Source organism: Haplochromis burtoni, unplaced genomic scaffold (genome assembly GCF_018398535.1).
Source record: "Haplochromis burtoni strain Fernald_Lab_line unplaced genomic scaffold, NCSU_Asbu1 Contig_37, whole genome shotgun sequence".
In the NCBI taxonomy this organism is placed as follows: Eukaryota; Metazoa; Chordata; class Actinopteri; order Cichliformes; family Cichlidae; genus Haplochromis; species Haplochromis burtoni.
In genome coordinates this window covers 2,598,576-2,621,072 of record NW_024582398.1, presented here as the reverse complement: position 1 = coordinate 2,621,072, position 22,497 = coordinate 2,598,576, and the positions used below count along the sequence as shown (strand labels likewise).

General features: G+C 40.0%; 2 protein-coding genes across 5 annotated transcripts in view; one reads left to right on the top strand and one right to left on the bottom strand.

Moving 5' to 3' along the window:
* Positions 1-22,497, bottom strand: part of dock1 (dedicator of cytokinesis 1) — a 197,304-nt gene that overhangs the window by 75,342 nt on the left and 99,465 nt on the right. The window lies entirely within an intron of this gene.
* The window catches only part of insyn2a (inhibitory synaptic factor 2A), a 39,057-nt gene that overhangs the window by 2,961 nt on the left and 13,599 nt on the right, over positions 1-22,497 (top strand). The window contains exons 2-3 of one of the 3 annotated variants that reach the window (XM_005919494.3): positions 8,069-9,302; positions 17,512-17,583. In XM_005919494.3, coding sequence (XP_005919556.1) covers positions 8,074-9,302; positions 17,512-17,583 — 1,301 coding nt within the window. In that variant the 5' untranslated portion in view covers positions 8,069-8,073. Of the gene's footprint in view, positions 1-4,030; positions 9,303-17,511; positions 17,584-22,497 lie in introns of those variants that run through there. The other 2 variants (XM_005919496.3, XM_042219749.1) reach the window with 2 other exon arrangements.

Sequence of the window (22,497 nt, the reverse complement as noted above, 5' to 3'; positions counted from 1 at the left end):
CAACACACCAAATATTATAACATTTTATTGTTTTTTTAAAATATAGCCTTTTGAATTTGTTGCCAGTGGCATGCTGAAAGAAAGAAGAAGCTGGGACAAGGCCATGTTTACTACTGTGTTACATCACCTCTTCTTCTTGACAGTGTTTTGTAAGAGCTTGAGAACTGAGAAGACCCTCTGAAAGAGAAATATTTTCCTGTTTTCTCCTGATATCAGATTTTCTCAAAAGTTTGGGGTCTCGTTCATCATTTTGTCATAACTTTTTCATAACTTTAATTATTGTGTGACGCGTCTGGATTCGAGGCCAGTAACACTAACAGACCATGGTGTTGTAATGCACGCCAAATGAAACTCGGCATTGTTTTGCTGAAATCAGCAAGGACTTTCCCTTAGAAAAAGTATATAAATTTGTATATGTATTTATATATTATATGGATAAAGTTCATATTTAATTAACAAGTCTACTGATTATAAGAAATTACCTTCTCTTGTTTTTATCTGGTGTAAAACAGGTTTGACCAACATCCCAAAATCCAGATATTAAATTTTCATTTACATAAAAGCCCCAAATTTTGACCTTTATAGGAAAAGGTAAGCAAATGTGTTGTAAACATTTTAGGTTTTGTTGTTAAAAAGGTTTCTGTTCACCAGCTAACATCTGTCAAAAGATCGTATGCACAGTTCCTGCTGTATCCAGAACAGTTAGCAAAACCACAAATGTCCCAAGTATTTAGTCATTACCTTAATAGTTATTTACACTGTCACTCAAACCTACTTGTTTGCCTCATCACACGTCAGTGCTGTGAAATATACCCTCACAAAACCTTCTTTTTTATGTGAAAATCCTTAAAACATAAAACTTTCTTCAAAGAACATATCAAGTTTCACTTTCTGTGACACTGCTTTGATGTTACTGTCGTCACAATACTTTTAAGATTCAGTTGAGCTGACCAAATGACACAAGACAGAATGGCTTTAGCTGTTGTTTCCTCTGTGGTTTCTGACTATTCTTCTTGATGGATCTTTCTCCATGGTTTCATCTTCCCCTTTCATTTCTGTCTCTATTTTACCCACGTTCAATCTGCAATATCCGAACCGAGTATAAGCCCCATGTTCTTTCTATCTGCACCTGTTTCTTCTCGTCTTTTCCATCTTCATGTGTAGCTGTGTATATGTGTGGGTATTTTTTTCTTTGCTAGGGATGACAATGAGGAATGTGAAAGCAGCAGGGGAGTTCTCTAGTTACCCATCAGTTTTGAAACCTCAGTCTAGAAGGCAAAGAGACAGAAAAACACACAGAGAAAGCAACGAGAAGACGAGCACAAAACAGGGGGATGAAGACAAAAAAAAGAGATCTAATGTTCTGCAGAAAGGTGGTAAAGAAAAAAAGGTGATGAGGCAATGATGTATTGTGATTAGGCCGGGCAGTCTCTGCAGTATAGAGCCTGAGGTCTGATCTCCCTCTAGAGTAGCCTGTGACGTACAGACAGACTTTCTGAGAATTAATCAAGGTCCTACCTGAGTGTGCACCACGCAAAGCCAACTAAGTACAATTCAGCAGGGACAGAGTGCGTAAAAAATAATTAGGATACAAAGTCTGGGGGCTACAGGCCGAGGATAAGAAGATCCACATAAGCAGCAGGCCAGCATAGAGTACACTATGTTCTTTTGTGAGAGTTATTCCTAACACCATACTTAAACCATGTGTATATAATGTCTTACTTACACATGGTTTACTTTGGGATCATTAAGTGGAAGAAATAAAAACCTCAATGCATAAAAATAACATATGTATTGCAAACATAGCTTTTTTTATTGCAGAAATATAAAATAAGGATATTGTGATCAGCGTGGATCAACAGCGAATCTGGATTGGTTCGGTCACAATTTCAGGATTCTGGCATCGAAACAAATACTGCAGTTATGATATTATTATCATCGCTATTGGAGTAAGCTAAATCATTTTAAATCAGCCATTTGGCTTGCGGTCCACTTTAAGAAGATCTGGTTTTAAGCCAAGCTATGTTATCCAAGATGATGGGTGTAATTTTAGTTCTCCTTAAACTCAACATGATTTGTAACCAGGAGTGAAAACACGCCTTTATATTACGCTTTAAGATATCCTACAGATAGTATTTATTCATTGCTGAAATAATAATATAGATAATAACTAATGTAGAAAAAAAACTAATGGAAGGAAGCATCATTGAATTAAACATGCCTGAAACCAATCCCATAAAATCCAGCCATTTCCAGTGCAATGCCACAGCAGTAAACTACTGTTTACTTACAAAGGATTTCCTGCATGTGATGCCAGGAAAATGCACTTCCCTAATATTTTCCCTCAATACCAACTTACTGTCAAAACACCCAGCCGTCAATCCTCCTCACATCCCACTCTATGAACAAGGGTACAGCCAAGCCTGCTCACATGACACGGCACAAAGAGACAGAAAATAATAACCCAGCAATAAACCCACACTGTCAAGTAACCTTACCAGTACAATCTTTTTACTGCGTAATCCGTCTGCTCTTAAGAGGCAGATCAAAGAATTTGCAAAACACCACTAAGCCCTGTATAATTATGACAGTGGAGGGGGGGAAAAGAGGGAAACAAAGCAGGAGTAGATGAGACTAGATTAAAGAGTTGAAAATGTCCATGACTGTGATGATACTGCCACTCATTCCTTTAAGCAGCCTCTGAGATCACAATGACTTTTAATAGTGTAAAACTGCAGTGCAATTCAATACCAAACTTCAAGCTCATACAGTCTGAAAAACTCACAAAGCACACAGCTATATACATTAATATGTACATAAAAAGTACTATTATTGATATTCTGGGAAGGCTTTTTTATAAAATGTGGAAAGCTGGCTGGAGGAATAAACAGTCATTCAGCCGTGGGAGCTCTAGCAAGGTCAGCCACTGATGTTGCTTGGGTGACAAGGCCTGGCTCGCAGATGGCGTTCCAGTTCATCCCAAAGGTCCTGAATGGGGTGGAGGGCTGAGTCTGTGTATGCAAGTTCACCCCAAAATGAGCAAGCCTTTCCTAGATCAATGCTACATACAGGGAAGCATACTTTACAAAAAATATCACTGTACTGGAGACATCAATAGTTCTCAGAATTGAAACTAAGTGCTCTAAAAAGCCCCACCGTCTCAGAGTAAAAGGATATAGTCATTTACTGTATGAGTAAATAGCTTAGAGTTGTACTACTTGTTCCAAGCTGCCAGGAAAATATTTTTACATTCTCTGCCGAGCGTATGTTTCAGCTGCACGATTGGAAATCCCCAAAATAGAAACATACCATTAAATGCTTAAACGAGATAGGATGCTTACATTGCTGCAGCTAATTGACATGTATAGCCGCATTTCCAGCGTTCGATCGATTCACCGGTTTTGTGATGCATACCATATTAATGAATTTTCCCGTCAGTAGAGCAGAAGAGATAAAACAAAATTAGTCAGGCTCGAAGTTAGGGTAAACATTCAATCCCCAGGCTGAGTCAGGACACGGAAATTTCCACCTTTTAAGATGTCCTCCCAGGGAGCAAAAGCAAAATTAGGAGGCTGCCATTCATCAAATAAGTGACTTGTATAAAGTTTTAAATAGGGCAAATATTGGGGTTCCATTTAATGTAAGGTGCACTGTGTAAGCGAGGACGTGCTCTGAGCGCACCACTTCTCTTCTTCTATCTGCTATCATACCACGATAATGAATTGCATTACTGCAGTAACCTGGATTGTCCTCGAACCATTGCAGAACTTAATATAATTGTTAAACGGAAGAATATCGCCCCCAGACTAGCAATGCTCAACGGGCTCGCTTTTAGCCAAATGTGATTGTGTCCCTAGAAATTCCAAATGGTGACCTAAAGGGCCAGCGTGACAGCTATGACAGCGGCGCTGCTAAAACCAGGTCAAGTATTAAAATGTCAGTGTGCTTTGCTATGCGCATGTGACCTTGTGAGGTCTGGGTTTTTGATTATTTTTTTTGGGTGGGGGGGTCTGGGTAGAAAATTGTGGGTCACTTCACCAACTAGCTTCTAAATAGAAAAAAAGGACCAGGGCCACCATATGAAAAGAGGCAGTTGTCACAGCCTTGCATGCTGAATCATCCTGTTTATGCAAAAGGCCAGAGGGTGGTGTTGCAGCTGGAGGGGAGATACGAGTGCTGCTGCCCGTGTCTGCACCCAATGGGTAACAAATCAGATATGGGGAGCCAGGAAGACATCATTCATCCTACGGTGCTGACATGTCAAATACGATCAAATGTAAATGTGAACATGAGACAATATCACAAAACTGTACACGTTGTCATGCCGCCGCATAGGAAAGGAGGAATAGAGAGTAATAGAGAAGCAACACTGTTGCTGTTTGTGCTGACAAACTACATTCCTACCTAATGGCTCAGAACAGGGTGACATCTTGAAATGTAATCATACATAAATTTGCACATATTAAATATAATGTTTAATTTAGACCTAGCTAATACCACCGAAGTATTTATTGACCTCATTTGGAGAGAGGGAATGTAGGTTAGCGATTTAAACTCTCTTTGAAAATGTCATCCACTGAACAAACATGGAGAGGTCTCTTGACAGTGATGGAACACAGCCAAGCGAGCAAACAGATATATTCTGGGAATAAATGTAACATGGCAAGTAGTCAAAAGAATTTAAAAAAATATTATCTGCCTTTGTTCAGTTGCTGGTTTTTAAATGTGGGATAAACAGGGTAATAACAAGAGGAAATAATTCACCGGGAGGTGCTGTACTGATTCTTCCACTTTACATTCCTGTAACTTCCTGAATGTTCACAGCTCAATCAGCCTCATGGCAAAGGGGTCAGGAGCCTTTATGTGATTTACACTTGCTATAATTGGACATTTTGTGATAAAAACTGTAACACTTGTTTCCATTGGTAACTGAACAAAGATCTCCCTGGCTTCTTCTTGATCATTTCTTCTTTCCACATACTGGAAAAATATTAACAAAATGTCTATATATATATATATATATTTTTTTTACCCAAAATTATTTTGTTACAGCAGCTTATATGTTATTATAAAGAGTGGCAGCAACAACAATATAACAAAGTATTTAAAAAATAAAACTAAAATGAATTTTAAATGACTTTAAATGTGGTAAAAAGTATCAGGAGACACAACGAGCGTTGTATGAGTGCAGGATTGGAAAAAATGTATCGTTTCGTATGTAACTATTACACAAAGATTGTGATATGATCAGTAGAGAGTAAAATAATCATGTTTTTTTCTTATAATGAACTAATAGTTCCTGCACTGTACCTATAAGCCTGCAGCTGAGGAACAAAAGTAAAGAAAAACCATTTACTGGCACCCAAAAATCTGGAGCTTTTAGTACAAACTTTAATTGTGTCCTGTCTTGATTATTGCAGCTCATTTCACGTGTCCATCAGTTGGTCCAGAATGGAAAACAAAATCAAAACAAAAAACCTAACACTCGCACATCATCCCTATTTTTCCTTCCCTTCACTGGGTTCAAGTAAAAATCAGAATTCATTTTTTATTAATAAAACAAATATTCCCAGGTTCCTGCATGTATAACAGAGCTACTAAGAACTAATTGCAGTGGTTTTCTTCTGCAATCATCTGATCAGGGTCTTTAATTATCGCATGTTTTTTTTCTTCTTTTTTTAATAAAGCCAGAGGCGTACAAACGTTTAAGGTTAGAGTTCCTAAATTTCCTCGGCCCATCACGTTGGCTGAATCAGCTGCTGAAAACTCCCCTGCATATCCTTAATCTCTCAATCATTATTTTTGGCTACAGTTTAACTCTAATGTCTGTGTGGACCTATGTATGTAATAATAATAATAATAATGTTTTTATGGTTCAGGTTCAGGTAGCGGCACCAAAATGTATATTTAAAGCCTTCTATGTGAAGGGTTACAGAAATCCTTTCTTAAAAGGGACACTGGGGCTAAAATTGTAGTATCCATGACCTTTGACATTCTGCTCTTGACGATGGAGAATTATGAGGCAATCCCGCTCTGCCTTTGCGTGAAGGGCAGGGAGAACTATCGCTCTCTCACATCCTGCATCCCCCCGCCTTACATTTTTATCCAGTTGTCTGCATTTATTGTCTTTTGTTGTCTCTTACTTGCTTTTTAGTCTTTTGTTGTGGAGTATTTTATAACATCCGCTCTTGAACGATGCACAGTAAATAAAAGCTACTCACTATATACCCCTGTTAAAGTGGGAAGTGTATCTTAACAGCAGAGGATTTTTGTAGTTTACCAACATGCCCCGTGCTGGGCTTTTATACATTTTCAACAAAAAACTGCATTACATTGTATTCCCTGGTCACTTGGTCACATCAGTAATTACCCATCTGCTCAGAATCAAACAGACATCTGTTTGCACAGGAGAAAGCATCTCATCTCAACCCTGTCTATGTGTGCATGCTGCTCTCACTTCCCCAACTGCACAACTGGAGGAGGGTTGACCAGTTTCAAGGGAAGAGTGTCAATCTGTCTGTTTCAATCAAAATCAGCTTCTTTTATGAAAAAAGCCTATGATACTGACAATTATACCATATGGCATGACATATCCAGTAAACGAAGGATGTAACGGGTAACATATAATTCACAGCTAAACTAAATTCTCATTCTCATTGCAGGAAAAAGCAACTGAGGATGAGGCACCTTTTTGCATAAAATGACTGAATGATTATAACACTGTAAAAGTATCACATTTACAGATGCCACTGACTAATGTCTGTAGACAAGACTCTTAAGCTAGATGTTAGGTGAGACAGTAAAAAATAGGTGTCGCCTAATGGAGCCAGAGACCCAGCGTGCTAATTTAATATTACGGAGTGATAGATGATGGCGAAGAAGACAGTGATGGGGGGGAAAAAAGAAAACTGTTCTGTAGCTCCCAGCTAAGTAAACAGACAGGTTTGAAATAGGAAGTCATTTGCTGGTGACAGAGAACAGTCATGGCAGATAAGCTGAGAAGGATAATTGGCCTATCTGATTCAGCATCTATATGAGTGCGTGGAGCGTTTCCTTATTGTAAATGAGGAGGCAGAAGGTGAAATATATTTCTGTCAGAGCCTCAGAGGCACACTGCAGAGTCACGATCCCACTACCATACCTGTGGTATTAAGGAAAGATAATTCGTTATCTCCGCTTGTTTCTCCTCAGAGGCTTGTTGTACAGCGTTCTGACAAAGAGTTGTCTGTTTGCAGATGTCAACCTCATGTTTTTCTTAACATTTTCTCAGTTAAGTCAGAAAAGAGACTACTTTTCATATTCAGGGAATTAATTATTAACTATGAGCAGGAAAGGTGAGGCAGTGAAGAATCGTGCTGAAGCTAATAAACCACGGAAAGGAAAATCAGACATCATCCTTATATATTGTAAGCTCGGTGATTGATACAAACCCAAAAGGCGAACGCAAATAGAGCAGCAGATACTCATAAATGTAGAAAGTGGGGTAGGAAAAGGAGGAAGTCGTTATGAAAGACACTTTAACTGACAATGATAAACGAAGGAAAATTATTTAAAACTGGAGTTATTAGTTTCACAGAGGCGATTAAATGTATCATGGAAATTTGATAGGATAATTTTTGGGGAACCCTTACAGCCTAAACTGAGTTGTGATTCAGCAAATAAACAGTAAATAACTGCCAAGCATAAAAGAGCCATGAAATCGGGCAATAAAAAAAAGAAATAAAAAGGGAAAGAAATCTGCAGTACATGCATATGAAAAACTGACTTCCATAGTTTAAGCTGCACCTTTAGCTCTAGAAGAAAAGAAAGCATATCAAATATCAACCTCAGCTTTTCAAAGATATTCACTGAAAATGTCTATTTGTTTCATTTTAACGTGAAGTGTCTGATAAAAGCTTTTTTTTAATCATATACCTTTAGCTCTATTTAATTACACTGTTTCCTCCCTTCTCCCTAAGCTAAGAGAGAATGTGTGTTTTATCAAGTGGGATGTTATAGTCAGGCAAGGGTCTTTGTCTAAGCCCCTCATTACTGATGATTAACAGTGTTTCTCCTCTATGCCTCTCAGGAAACATGGTGAGCAAGGAGGGTGGCAAATGCATGCTCACCAACTCAGAGTCTGACTCGGAGGCAGCGCCCGTGCCCTCCACTTCGCTGGCGCTGGAGGTAAAGTATTCCCTGGAAGCCAATCGACAGGTGAGGAAGAGAAACAAGGCCTTGCAAGTGCGTTTCAAGGACATCTGCGAGGCGCAGAACGAGCAAAGAGAGGCGGAGTTGCAGGCAGCGGGGAAAAGTGGCAAACCAATGTCATACAAAGTGGCATACCGCAAATACATGACTGTCCCTGCACGCAGATCGATTCCTAACGTCACAAGGAGCACAGGTGTTCAGACGTCACCCGACCTGAAGAAACGGTATCAGACGTTTCCCTTCGAGCGCAAAAAAGGACATACCTTTAAGCATGTGGCGGCCGTGGAAACTTATAAAGGTCAGAATAACGGTTTTATCATGGAGGTGAAGCAGTCTAAGGCACCTGAGCAGGGTTTTGATGAGGAGGAGGAGGGGGCCTGTGGGGGGAGCGGAGTCCTGAGGACCAAGGCGCTGCTCCATACTAATGAGTGCATTGCCACAGTGGAGCAGCACACTGCACCTGATGGCCTGTGCTCTGATGCTCTGCTGCTCAGTTGCACTGCAGACACAGACTGCCTCGCAGACACACCGAGAGGAAGCGGACCTGGAGCACAGGCAGAGTACCAGCTCTGCAGCATACCTTCCAAAGCCAGAACAGGATTACAACACAGGGAGGCCGACACAGACCGCTCGGCCAAGAGGCAGCTGCTCAATCTGGAGGAAGGCTCATCCCGAACCCTGCCGGACAGGGCCTCCAAGGTTACGGGCCCCATCGCCTGGAACTCCCTCACCCAGGTGGAGTGCCTGGACAGTCCATCTGTACGGAGCAAGCGAAAGAAAGGCCTGCAGCTCAACGGGCTGTCGAGTGAGACGTTACCACGATCCCGTGGAGGCTGTAAAACACAGGCACAGTGCCACACGGGGCAGTTATCTGCCCGGCCTATACGGGGCATGGAGGAACCTCTGTCACCCTGCATAGGCGGTGAGGCTGATGGAACACCAACCGACCAAACGCAGGAAGCCTGTAAGCAAATAGTGCCTATGAATCAGGACGGGGACGTTAAAGCACAGCTCCAGGCCATGGAAAATCTCATCAGCTCCAGCCAAGAGACCATCAAGGTGCTGCTGGGGGTCATCCAGGAACTGGAAAAAGGAGAGGCCCACAGAGAAGGGTAAGCCATCTCACTCGAATCGTGTACAGATGCACGATCATTTCTCCCTGCTGCAGATGCACAGTACCGGTCCCACGCCAAGGCTCTTCTCCAGATTGTAAATTGGTAACACTGACTGCACAGAACTGAGGAGAACCAATTTTATGCTAAAAGGCCAAAGATCGATTTAGCACTGAAAATGACTCAGTGGCCAACCATGGCTGAATTATGGAACTACAGATGTATTACAAAACACGCAACACAGACAAAACAAACAACAAAAGCATCTATTGATTGGTTTAGCAAGAGTTGTCTACTTAACATACACTGATGCGGGTCTTATGTTAGCCACAAAGGAATGCTATAAATCTACAGATAAAAACTGAGAGAAGAATATATTACAAAACAAGAGAAACACAACACGTTCATGATTCAGTATCAACAACAAAAATACAATGTTGGTGTGACACATTATTTCTTTATTACAGTAAAAATCTTATAAGTGTGACAGCTGCTCAGCAGAGCCTTGACTGAGGCACCAAAAGAGCATTATTGTAGCTGTAGTGATGTGGCTTTCACTTGGATGTGCCCTGCAGTGCTATTACAGTGCAATGCCCTTTTGTGACAATTTTCCTTAGATATGGTGCAGCTGCTGCATTACGTACATGCTTTAAATCACATGTTGCCATTGTGTATGTCACCTTCATTCACAAACCCAGTGCTAAGCAACGCTCTCTCAGTTTGTTAATTGAGTAATTTAACACTAAAATGCTCAAGACATGAATATTATTCTAAGCAGGGCATCAAATTACAGAATGGCATTAAATTTAAGACTGTTTATTACTTAAAGAAAATACTAAACGTTTAACGATTGGCTTTATCCAGCAGCAGACTATAAGTTTATCTAGAAAAGTCCAAGGCATGTGAAAAAGCCACAGCCTGTGAAAAAGCCATTTACTGTCCAAAAGATACTGAGTATATACAAAAGGGCTGCAGATAGACAATCCTCTATTTCAGTGGGTTTGATGCTATCTAAAGGGACGAGGCAAACAAAATGGGCAATTTGTTGGGAGAATTGCTGGGGCTCGGCACCCAGATCCCTATCTGTTTTGACCAGTAGCCGTGTTACGGCATGGAGCGAGAAACCCCATGTAATCAACATATCCAAAACACACCTGTCAAGCTTATAAACAAGGAGGACACAAGTACAAGTACTTCCAAGTGTAAGAAAGCAATTCTCAATTTCAACTTCAAACATAACACGTAGCATTTGCAACCCTCTAACAAGGCAATTATCCTCCTTCAGTCTTGCACAATGCAACTTTAATCTCCTAGTTGACAAACTTAGAAAAATGCGATTGAAAAAGTTAGCACACGCGGGACACTACTTTCAATGCGTTGCCGAGCACATCTGACTTATCAGGTGTGTCTAAAGTGGCAGGTGGGAAGTGGGGAGGTAAGGAGAGGAGAAGCTTTTCATAGACAAAAATAAGTGAGCACTCTTTAATGGCACCATCTGTTCACATACACAAAGACACTGTGTTTTCACATTGTGCTTCCTACATTAAGCTAAAGCCAGTGAGCAGTGTAAGCCCCGTGTAATCCATCCAAGGCTAAGTGAACTTCTATTTATCTATTCAAGCATAGTCATCTTTGTCCTGTAAATACAGTATTTCTGTATTTCAAAGGTCACTTTTTTCACACTACATTAGCTTCACTTACCCCCTATGTAAATGTCACTGACACAAACAATAGGACTGCCCATAGGCTATAGGTGAATTGCATCTTATATTAAGTCATATAACTTAGAACTATTGTGCATGTCTACAGTGGCTGTGATGCTGGTGCAAAAAATCTTTTGTTTCTCCTGATCTGTGTGACATCAGGAGAAAGAAAATAGGGGTGCAAAAGACAAAAGTCTAGGAGGAAGAAAAGAAGGACACAGTTACAAAGTAGAACAAAACTACAGGGAGTGCAGAATTATTAGGCAAGTTGTATTTTTGAGGAATAATTTTATTATTGAACAACAACCATGTTCTCAATGAACCCAAAAAACTCATTAATATCAAAGCTGAATGTTTTTGGAAGTAGTTTTTAGTTTGTTTTTAGTTTTAGCTATTTTAGGGGGATATCTGTGTGTGCAGGTGACTATTACTGTGCATAATTATTAGGCAACTTAACAAAAAACAAATATATACCCATTTCAATTATTTATTTTTACCAGTGAAACCAATATAACATCTCCACATTCACAAATATACATTTCTGACATTCAAAAACAAAACAAAAACAAATCAGCGACCAATATAGCCACCTTTCTTTGCAAGGACACTCAAAAGCCTGCCATCCATGGATTCTGTCAGTGTTTTGATCTGTTCACCATCAACATTGCGTGCAGCAGCAACCACAGCCTCCCAGACACTGTTCAGAGAGGTGTACTGTTTTCCCTCCTTGTAAATCTCACATTTGATGATGGACCACAGGTTCTCAATGGGGTTCAGATCAGGTGAACAAGGAGGCCATGTCATTAGTTTTTCTTCTTTTATACCCTTTCTTGCCAGCCACGCTGTGGAGTACTTGGACGCGTGTGATGGAGCATTGTCCTGCATGAAAATCATGTTTTTCTTGAAGGATGCAGACTTCTTCCTGTACCACTGCTTGAAGAAGGTGTCTTCCAGAAACTGGCAGTAGGACTGGGAGTTGAGCTTGACTCCATCCTCAACCCGAAAAGGCCCCACAAGCTCATCTTTGATGATACCAGCCCAAACCAGTACTCCACCTCCACCTTGCTGGCGTCTGAGTCGGACTGGAGCTCTCTGCCCTTTACCAATCCAGCCACGGGCCCATCCATCTGGCCCATCAAGACTCACTCTCATTTCATCAGTCCATAAAACCTTAGAAAAACCAGTCTTGAGATATTTCTTGGCCCAGTCTTGACGTTTCAGCTTGTGTGTCTTGTTCAGTGGTGGTCGTCTTTCAGCCTTTCTTACCTTGGCCATGTCTCTGAGTATTGCACACCTTGTGCTTTTGGGCACTCCAGTGATGTTGCAGCTCTGAAATATGGCCAAACTGGTGGCAAGTGGCATCTTGGCAGCTGCACGCTTGACTTTTCTCAGTTCATGGGCAGTTATTTTGCGCCTTGGTTTTTCCACACGCTTCTTGCGACCCTGTTGACTATTTTGAATGAAACGCTTGATTGTTCGATGATCACGCTTCAGAAGCTTTGCAATTTTGAGACTGCTGCATCCCTCTGCAAGATATCTCACTATTTTTGACTTTTCTGAGCCTGTCAAGTCCTTCTTTTGACCCATTTTGCCAAAGGAAAGGAAGTTGCCTAATAATTATGCACACCTGATATAGGGTGTTGATGTCATTAGACCACACCCCTTCTCATTACAGAGATGCACATCACCTAATATGCTTAATTGGTAGTAGGCTTTCGAGCCTATACAGCTTGGAGTAAGACAACATGCATGAAGAGGATGATGTGGACAAAATACTCATTTTCCTAATAATTCTGCACTCCCTGTACATATAACCTGATGAGTTTCACATTTTATTGTGAAAAAACAGCAAGCAGAGAAAAACATAGTGGTGGTGGATTCAAACTGCTTGGCAGTTTCACATCAAAACAAATTCATCACAAACTCAATCAAATTATTAGACTCCTGTGATTGGATGCCTCGAACTGAAATGTAACTATATTGAGATGTGATGTCACCAGCTGTATTGGAGCGAGTTTGAAGCTAAGAGTCAGCACCATCTTTCCCATGTGCAGCCAGGACCTTCCAAATAACAACAATCTGCGATGTACATTACATTTACAGAAATATATCGCATGACAGCATCCTCTGAGGGTCTTGTTAGTGCAAATCTTAAACCAAAAGCACAGTAGAAAAATCACTGTTTACTTCTTAAAGAGAAGCTACAAAAGTCTGCCTGCTGCTCTCCCCAGTGAGTTCAAGAGGCGGAGAGTGCAGCAGGCAGCAGGTGGGCACAGAGCTTTCCATCAACCCAAGAACATGGCAGACATTAAAGCCTTCTATGTGCCTTAAAATCTAGCAGTGATCTTAAAGAAACTACAATTTGCAAAACAACATATTTCTTGAAAGAAAGACATAGAAGGCTTTTTTGTTTTGTTTTTTCCTATTGGCTTGATGACTTTTATCCTTTGGTGAATATGAAAGTTAACCCTTTTTTTGTAACTTCTCTGTTGGTACTGATGTTTCAACTGGAGTGGTTTTATCCCCATCAAAAGTGTTACTTCCTCCAAAAAACTATATATTGGAATAGCAATTCCAGTCCCTCAGCATTGAAAATGACTTCTTCGACTTGGCTATTAACAAAAAAATGAGACAGTTAGGGAAGAAAACCACTAAAAACTTGGGACTATAAAGTCTGACGAGACTGGGGATGAGAAGCTATTACAAAGGGAACACTCTGAAAAGCACAAACACACACAGACACTTGTCCCTCGACTACAGTTTTGCCCAGAGCATAGAGCGTGACAGTGAGAAGGATTCTAGAGTACATCATTGGCTGGACCCAAGAACACAAAGCTTGGGAATAATACTGTATCATCAGATAGTGCTGGCAGCCCAGACCCAATTAATCACACTCATGGGGACTTGTTGCTAGCGTGTCTATTAGCACTGTGTATGTGTGCATGTTTTTATGCCCCTGGAATCCCACCCACTCTGTGACATTTGGGAGACTTCACGTAGTAGCAAAATCGAGGAAGGTGTGTAAATATACTGTTAATGGCACTTTTGGCATCGCGCTCCCCAGGGAAGCTTGCCGAAATGAGCTCTACTCTCTTATTTTCTCCTATCAACTCAGTGTGAGAGGGGTGAGGAGTTATGAAAGATTGAAGGGGAAAGAGACCTAGACAGCATGAGGGTTAGAGAAAGACAGAAAATAGGGGAGTCGTTCAAAGGGCACAATTCAGTTGACAATGTAACCCATCAGTTGTTTATTGATTGACTCGTCTTGCGAAAAGCGAGCGTGGCTGTGGTCTTCCTCACTGCACTGCACTGCACTTCCAAGCCTATTATTACAATTAATCCCAGTTGCAAATGTAAACATGTAAACGTAAATCTTGTATCACTGCATCCATCCCATTTCCCGAGTCTGGTACAGTCTTAAATAACCATATTGATGTCAACACCTCCAATATACCTGTCAGAGCACACAGCGCAGAAAGCAGTGCAGCAGTGCAGCAGATAAGGGGAAATTTATGGTAGGGCTTTAATTTTTATTGGTGCCGCAGCCTGTGGGTAGCCTGGCAAAAGTAGTAGTGAGAGAAATGAAAAACGGCTATTCTACTGCAAAGATGAAAGCTGAGGATTAAAAGCAAAAGTTACCCATTAGAAGTATGAGGAATGGAACACAGTGGCTTTAACATTAAGGTTCACTTGAGAAACCAGACATGTGTAACTGTCTGTGAAAGCATCATCACATCTAAATAAACCTCACAAAGAAGAAAAAACATCTTCTCGCTAATCTCTATTGGTATTTAGCTGATGTGTTACTTGACAAAACAATACTGTTGAAAGTTCAACAGCAACATCTCTCTCCAGAAACAGTGCCCCCATTACTGAGACTAATCCACAGACCCCACTCTGAGCAGTCTCTCTCTGTTTTCATATGTTTTATTGATTAAACTGAGTAACAAAGGCCTTTTTTTGTCTGGAAAAATGTGCAGCTGTTCATCACTGGGATGAGCTCTAACAGAAAGGGTGAAGAGAGAAACCTTAGACATCTCAAAACCTTGACAGATAAAAATACCTGATCCACTGGTAAGCAAGTTTTAAACTGTGTTTCAAAGGTTACATGCCTGTGTACCACGGCGTTATTGATGCTGGCACTGATATAACCCGAATAAGCTGTTTTGGTTAGCAGGAGAGTGGTATCTAATATGCGTGATGACATACAAATACCTGCCAGTGATCGATGAAGAAGAGCACAGCTATTAAAAATTATGCATGGCATCTCTATGTGGTAAACAGAACTGTGCAAAAAGTCTTGAACCTCTGCTCGTTTATTTCTATTTTGCTTCTATGGAGCCTGGTATTCTTGTCATTTTTAAAAGTAATATTGGGGGAATAGTTCTTCAGGGTTTCCGAAGCTCTTTCAAAGTTTTTCTTTGGCTGCTTTTCCATTCATTTTCAGTCCAATGGTTATACATGACTACTTTCCATTTTCAGAGCAATGTTTTGCTTGCTAAGCGACTGAACGCTGGCCTGTGGATCATTCAAGGATAAAAAAGGCCTTTAACCCAAGGGATGATCCAGTGTTGTGTCTACACAAAAAAAGACCTTATATTTGCCAAAGACTTATGTCATATATCATCACATACATCTGTATGGTGCGCTGAGTGCCCTTAAGAGATTAAAGGAAACTGTAAAAAATGGAGAATAAAAGAAGAAGTGGAAAACCTTGAACCTAATTTTTTTTTAATTTGAAAGTCATGTCCTTAAGAAAAAGACCTAATGATCTAATGGTTAGATCATTAGGTACGGAGGATAAAGGTCTTAACACGGATTCTCTAAAGCCATCTGTAAAACATGCCAGTGATGCTGGGGATCTGGCTAAAAAAAAAAAAAAAATTGTGGAAATCTAGATCTTCATTTTTCATTATAACCATCAGCCCAAACACGCTGCCAATGCAGTCAAAGCATACCTGAATAGAAAAGCACACAACGAAACCCTATCAGTCAATAACTGACCTCCCCAGATCTCAACATTACTGAAACAGTGTCGCATCACTTTGAAAGAGTAGAGAACAAAAGGAAGCCAACAAAGAAGATCTTTGAAAGTCCTTCAAGTAACCTGCAGAATTACTCCCAAAGACTACTATAGAAATTACAGGAAAACTTGCCGAAGGGAGTTCAGGCTGTGTTAGAAGAATAAAGGTGGACATACTAAGTTATTGACTTCCAGGCTTGTTAGAATTGTACAATCTCGGCTGTTGCCTTATATAGTTCCCTATATGTTTACATCTTTCAATTCATTCCTGCAATGTTTCACCCTTTTCTACCCGGAATCTAAAGAAATGAGCAATGTTTCAAGACTTTTACAAACTGCTTCTTCTGATGCAGAAGTTTAATTACCATAAAACCAGAATGGCCTTCTTTTCAATAGTGTTGGTAAAATCCAAAGTTGCATCTATTCTATTATGTCATCAATTACAAGAACACCATTGAAATCAATACTCTACTCACATTTACAGATGCCAGAGAAATCCTTTTAGCTTACTGAAGCTCTTAACTCAGGCCCATCAGTTAACCTTTAGAAAATAATCTTTAATCAGCACAATCAGCATTTCCTGTTTTATGTTGTTAAAACATCTGATAACAATATAAAGCATATCATATAATACAGTACTTTAGTTTTTAGCCTATAAAATTGAGGCAAACTATAAAACGTCAATGGGTCGCATTCTCAACCAAAATTGTACAATTTCATCTCCTTAGAGGACCTAAACGATTCTGTTACTTTCAGATTATAACTCAGATTGTTTGCTTTACAAAAAATATGCTCCACAGAAAGGATTAATCAATGAAGGGATTTCTTTCGCGTGAGTAAAAAGGGTTAGCGTTCAACGTAGGAGGAGCTCATCAATTCAGCAATAAAAAGTAATAAAGACCCAGTTAAAAAAAAAAAAAAAATTGTGTTAAAAACCTGTATTCATTTTGATAAAAACTGACTAAAGATTACTTAATTTATTAGCCAAGAACCATTTGGGTTATAAACGCTGTTTGATATATTAGGAGTTTACACTTCTAATCAACAGTTTAAATATGTGTTTCTATCACAGTGTACATAAAATAATCAGCCGATTAAATGATAATTACACTAATGCAGTGTTACAGCGCAACAGTACTTTTGTTATTACTTCATGAAAAACTCCAATATAATTGGAAGGTATTGCAACAATCCTGAAACAAGTCTATAATGAAAATCCTCTTTAAACGCAGGCCAAAAACTCACCTTGTGTACCCTTTAGCTTTATCTGACTACTAATCAGTCAACCACAAGTAATGGCTGACACCGTGCCCTGGCTACCAGGCACGGGCCAGTCAGGAGGGCAGTGTGACTCCTCATCATCACCCTCATTTACTTCGCTCTCGCTAACGAGGGATGACAAATAAGATGAGAAAGGAAGGTGTGAGGGAGCAGCCTAACAAGTCCTGTAATTACTCATTCACGACTCTTATCTTCCCCGCAGACTCTCCTATCGAACCGGACAGGACACGGCCAACTGTGACACATGCCGGAACAGCGCATGTATTATTTACAGGTTAGTAGCCATTCCTCTTCAAAGACACGATGATCCAAATGCGCCCTGCTCTTTCTCCTTGAGGGAAAGTGAACAGGTGGAAAAGAGACACCACAGAGAGGAGGGGAAGGGCTATTACTAATGTGAATGCTGCTAATGAGCGCATGGGGACATGTGACATTTACACGCGACGCTGTCCATTAAGCTATACGTCTTCTTCTGATTCTCATACTGTCCCTTCACACTGCTTCATTCACTGAGTAGAGGGGATAAATACAATGGAGCGTGTGAGCACAGGGTTGCAAAAGGTGAAATTAATTACCGTCCACACATCATGAAATATCATCACAGTGCGCTGTTTCCAAGCCAACTAAAAATCTGAATGACTTAAATGTAAAGTTCCATTTATTTGAAAACTAATATACGTGTGCAAAGTCAACCAGGCGAGAAAGTATCTTCTTTTGAAGACACACGTGGCATAACTTAATTTGGAGGCACTATGCTTGTATGTTAAACAATGTTTAGTTGCTCTGTTGGAGGCTTCAGAATATCTAATTCTCATACAAAAACGCTAAATTCAGCGATGGTTCTCAGATATAGCCTCTAAGAATCATGAATCCCTATACACAAACTCACAACAAGCCAGCTAAAAGTTATTGCAATACTTAATTAAAGCCCAACTTTGAAATAAATTCCAAAGATGCAGTGCCCTACCAAACTGAGATTGCTGCTAAATTTCATTTATTAAGTCTACGTGAGTCCTTGTAGGGCATGACAATTAAGTCAAGCTTGTGCCATGTTCTTACACAGTCAGTATGACCCCCATGAAGGCTCTTTACTCACAGTTAGAATGGCAAGACACAAGGTTAAATTGCGTATGCGCATGCAGCTTAGCTGTTTCTGTTTTTCAGTGATTACAAGAAGTAAGCTGACAACGGTCAAAACGAGCGAGATGGGGAAGAGATGGAAAAGAAAGGAGATTTAAAAAAGTAGGTGGGTGAGAGGCAATCAATAAAAGTGTTTTCAGTGGTCACTGCTGTTCTACTCAGTCTACTTTTCTCCTCTGAGAAGCCATTTATAATCATTTTCTATCTACTGCTCTCAATAACTGATAAGCCTCTGGCCATACTTCAATCGGCTCCTGAAAATCAAGGAGCAGGGCATAACTCTGTTCCCTCTGATGTGTGAGATGAGGAAGGGTGCATTGCAACGTAAAATATTTTAGGATCCCAGCAGGTCCTCTGCATAGCCGCAGGGTTGACAACAAGAATGGTGCTTTAACAACAATTCAATGACAGAACGACGGGGTGATTTGAGCTGACTGATGGCAAAGAATTTGAAGGACACAAGACAGAACTAATTAATAGGCAATGGTTTAAAAAATGAATGAAATAGAACTGACTCCTGAGATGAGATTTCGCTCTTATATATAGTTAATATGTACAGTGTCAATGCAGAGCTTTGCCCATGGAGAATAGGCACCCCTGTTCCCTCTAACACAGGCTCTTTCTCCACTCTCCATTCCTAAGACAAGACCACAAAGATGTTTGCTAACCTTTGCTCTCAATCTGCAAGCAACAAACTGTGTAGCAAAATGCTTAATTTTAACAAATAAAAGCAATTTCCCTGTAAGGCTCTTAGAAGAAATTACCTTTCCTATGATGCTTGCACACTTTTGTTTTTATTTGTTTTGTTTTTTTACTAAAGTCATCACATCGATGTGATTTCTAATGCTCTGGTGTTTAGATGTGGCCGATATTTAATCAGTGATGTGCTGACAGGTGCAAAAGTGAAAAATTTCTTTTAAAAAAAAAATTAAAAAAATTGAAATGACAATTGTTTAATTTGATTGCAGTGTTCAGATTGGGTATTTTTATTCTGTTTGCACTTTTAAACCGACTATAATTCAAATTTTAGGCTTCTGTAAACTTAGCTCCTGGTGTGTATATCAATGTGACCTCAATTCCCACTGAAGATATTAAATATGCAAATGCAGGTTGCAATAAAAGCTATGATTAAGTGTAGCCATTTGAATATGAGCCAATTATACATACGAGTGAGTTGTTCAAAATAGAACGCGTATGGAGATTTTCAATACTAAAAAAGCCCAAAGAAAAACTGATTGTTCTATAAAGTTGACACAAAGTAAGGTCAGATTTTCCCTCTGATTTTGCAGGTGTTGATCTTGCAGAAAGACTGACAACTGTCTTTAACGTCAAATATCCACATTCGGCTTCCTAGATCTGCCACAATCGACTGAAATTCTTCACCTGCGGAGGAAGTGCAGAAAAACACAGACTGTATATTGGAAAAATAGCTGTCAATAAAAATAAAAAAAAACCCCAGGAGGCTCATTTTTAACAAACCCTGTCTGGGTCTGGCAGGGTTTTAGCTTGATGAAGGGCAAAATTTTTAAGTGTGATGTTTAAAATCTGTTAAATTGACCCGAGTTCTTCTTTAAGAGACTCGCTTGGCATGGTAAATTGTGTTGATTAGACACAGAATCAAATATAGCAGTTGTATTCACACAGGCGGGGGGATTAAATGGCAATCTAATTACTTAGATCTCCATGAAAACAACCTCTCTGGAGGTGGAGGAACACAGGATAGGAGGCAGAGCCGTGAAGGAACACTGTGTATATGGGAAGAATAGTTGTCTATGATATCAGGATTTCTCATGAGTATGCTGGAGTAAACTCCTAAATGTTAATGTGATATACCTGGTCTCGAGGCTAGAGTTGGAAATATGGATACATAAATCATTTTAACGCCAAGTAAGAAGCCATGCACTCTTCAACGTAATCAATTCGTCCAAGAGTATCTGGCATCATCCAACCCAACCTTAGCATAACAACAGCACCAGATCAATATGATGCTGCAGTCTATGGGCATGGACTTCAAACAGAATACAAAAGCTGCTATAGTCTCTTGTCCTTGTCTGGTCCCACTTTCCTCGTTTTTAACCATCTTGAACTCGGTCGGTCTCTCTTTCATCCTCCCTCAGTAACTTTCTCAATCTCACTTTTTCTCCAGAATATGTTATCTCCTCCACACAGCTAACAGTGTGTTTTCAAATGAACTTGGGGATTCAAAGCTTAATACAATGTGCATGACATTGAAACAGAATGAGGAAAAAGGCAGAAAAAAACAATATTCTGTCTTGCCTATTACAGTGACGTAACATCTGTTACTGAGAAGGGTTAGGAGAGAGGAGTTTGGTGGGGGGAGTTAGAGCCTAAGCATGAGAGTAGGGCTGCCAAAAACGATTATTTTGATCGTCGACTAATCAGATCGTGCATCCATTGGACGTAAAACGTACAGCTTATTGCACCAGCATGCATCTGCTCTTATATAACTATCATTAGCTTACAGCTTTAAGTGTTTACGGTATGTGCTAACTAAAAATAAAGCCAAGATGATAGTTTATTAAATTTGAATGAAATTTGCAGATTGTTTCAGTGGAGTTTAATAAACTCAGCCGTCTGCTCCTTGCTATCTAAAATATAACGGGACACCGGAGTATATTCTCGAGCATCTGTGTAAAAACTATAATTTTAATCTCAGCCAAATCGATTTACTCAGGAACAAATAAAATACCGAAAAAAGCCAAACAATAACATTTTGAAGTTATCCAAGTGACTTATATGTCATGTTTAACCTGAGTAGCAAAAGACGGCGGTGGGTTGAAAAAGATTTGCCGGGTGTCCGGTGTTCTCACGGCTCTAGTGAGCCTTGCCCCCGGCTAGCTATCGAGCTAGTGGGTAACAGACGTCTCCGAAAACGTCGGAGCGCTTTTGAAAATATGTGGTGTCTTGATAAACTGAGCAGATATTTGAGGTTTACACAGCTACATTCTCGCCTGAAAATATGTTAAACGTTTATTTTGTGACCCAGAAAGAATAATAAGAGTAACATTAAACTAACTAGCTGCCGCCATTGTTGGAAACTGAGCTGGGCTGCGCTATGAATTCTGGGACACAGTTTCTTCTTCTTCGGGGTTTAACAGCAGCTGGCATCCTTGTACATGCAGTGCTGCCATCTTCTGTTTCAGTCCGTTATTACACTCTTAAATCCTGCTACTTTTCCTGCATCTTTTGGGATCTTACAAAGCTTCAAACGACGCGTCGACTATTAAATTAGTCGTAGACAATTTTGATAGTCGACGTAATCCTGACTAGTCGACTAATCGTGGCAGCCCTACATGAGAGACAAACACAGAAAGAAGCTGGATAAAAAGACACCAATGGACAGGATGGTGCGGAAATGTCGGGATTCGAAATGCATTCCGCTGATGCTTCTCGACGCAAAAACCCTGTAATCTCATTTTCCTCACATTGCTTTTATATGGGTTAATGTGCTGATCAAAAACAGAGATAGATTTAAGTGGATGTGATTAAGGAAGTCGATTTGGGAGGTCCCCATCACTGAGTTACATTGTTAACAACAGACTACAAATATTCCCCAACAGTTAAATTTTCCTCATTAGCTTCCGAGTCCTGCGATTAATTCTGAAGCAGAGCATTACAAGTGATCATTAAACTGACTATCTGATGGTAAAACATTCTTTGAATAACACTGTGCAGTGCAATAAGATAGCAAAAAAAAAAAAAATCAACAAAGGAATGGGCTTTTAAAAGGAGGACAAATATCCAATCTATTGTGCGAGGCTATGAAAATCAATTAAGCGTCGCTAAAGGCTGAAGAGCTGATTACATTAGAACATATGGAAATTACTGAGCAGCGAGGCTGTCCTACCGCACAGCAGTGCTGGGGGAAGATATCTCTTTTTCTGCAAGCATAATGATGTTTTCCAACATGGTGGTAAGCCAGTTACCATAGCTACAAGAGTGATCCTCGGTATGACAGATAGTGTGAAGGGACAGTGAGGACAGTCAAGAAGAGCACATTCAAACCCAGAAAAGATAAGGGGAACAA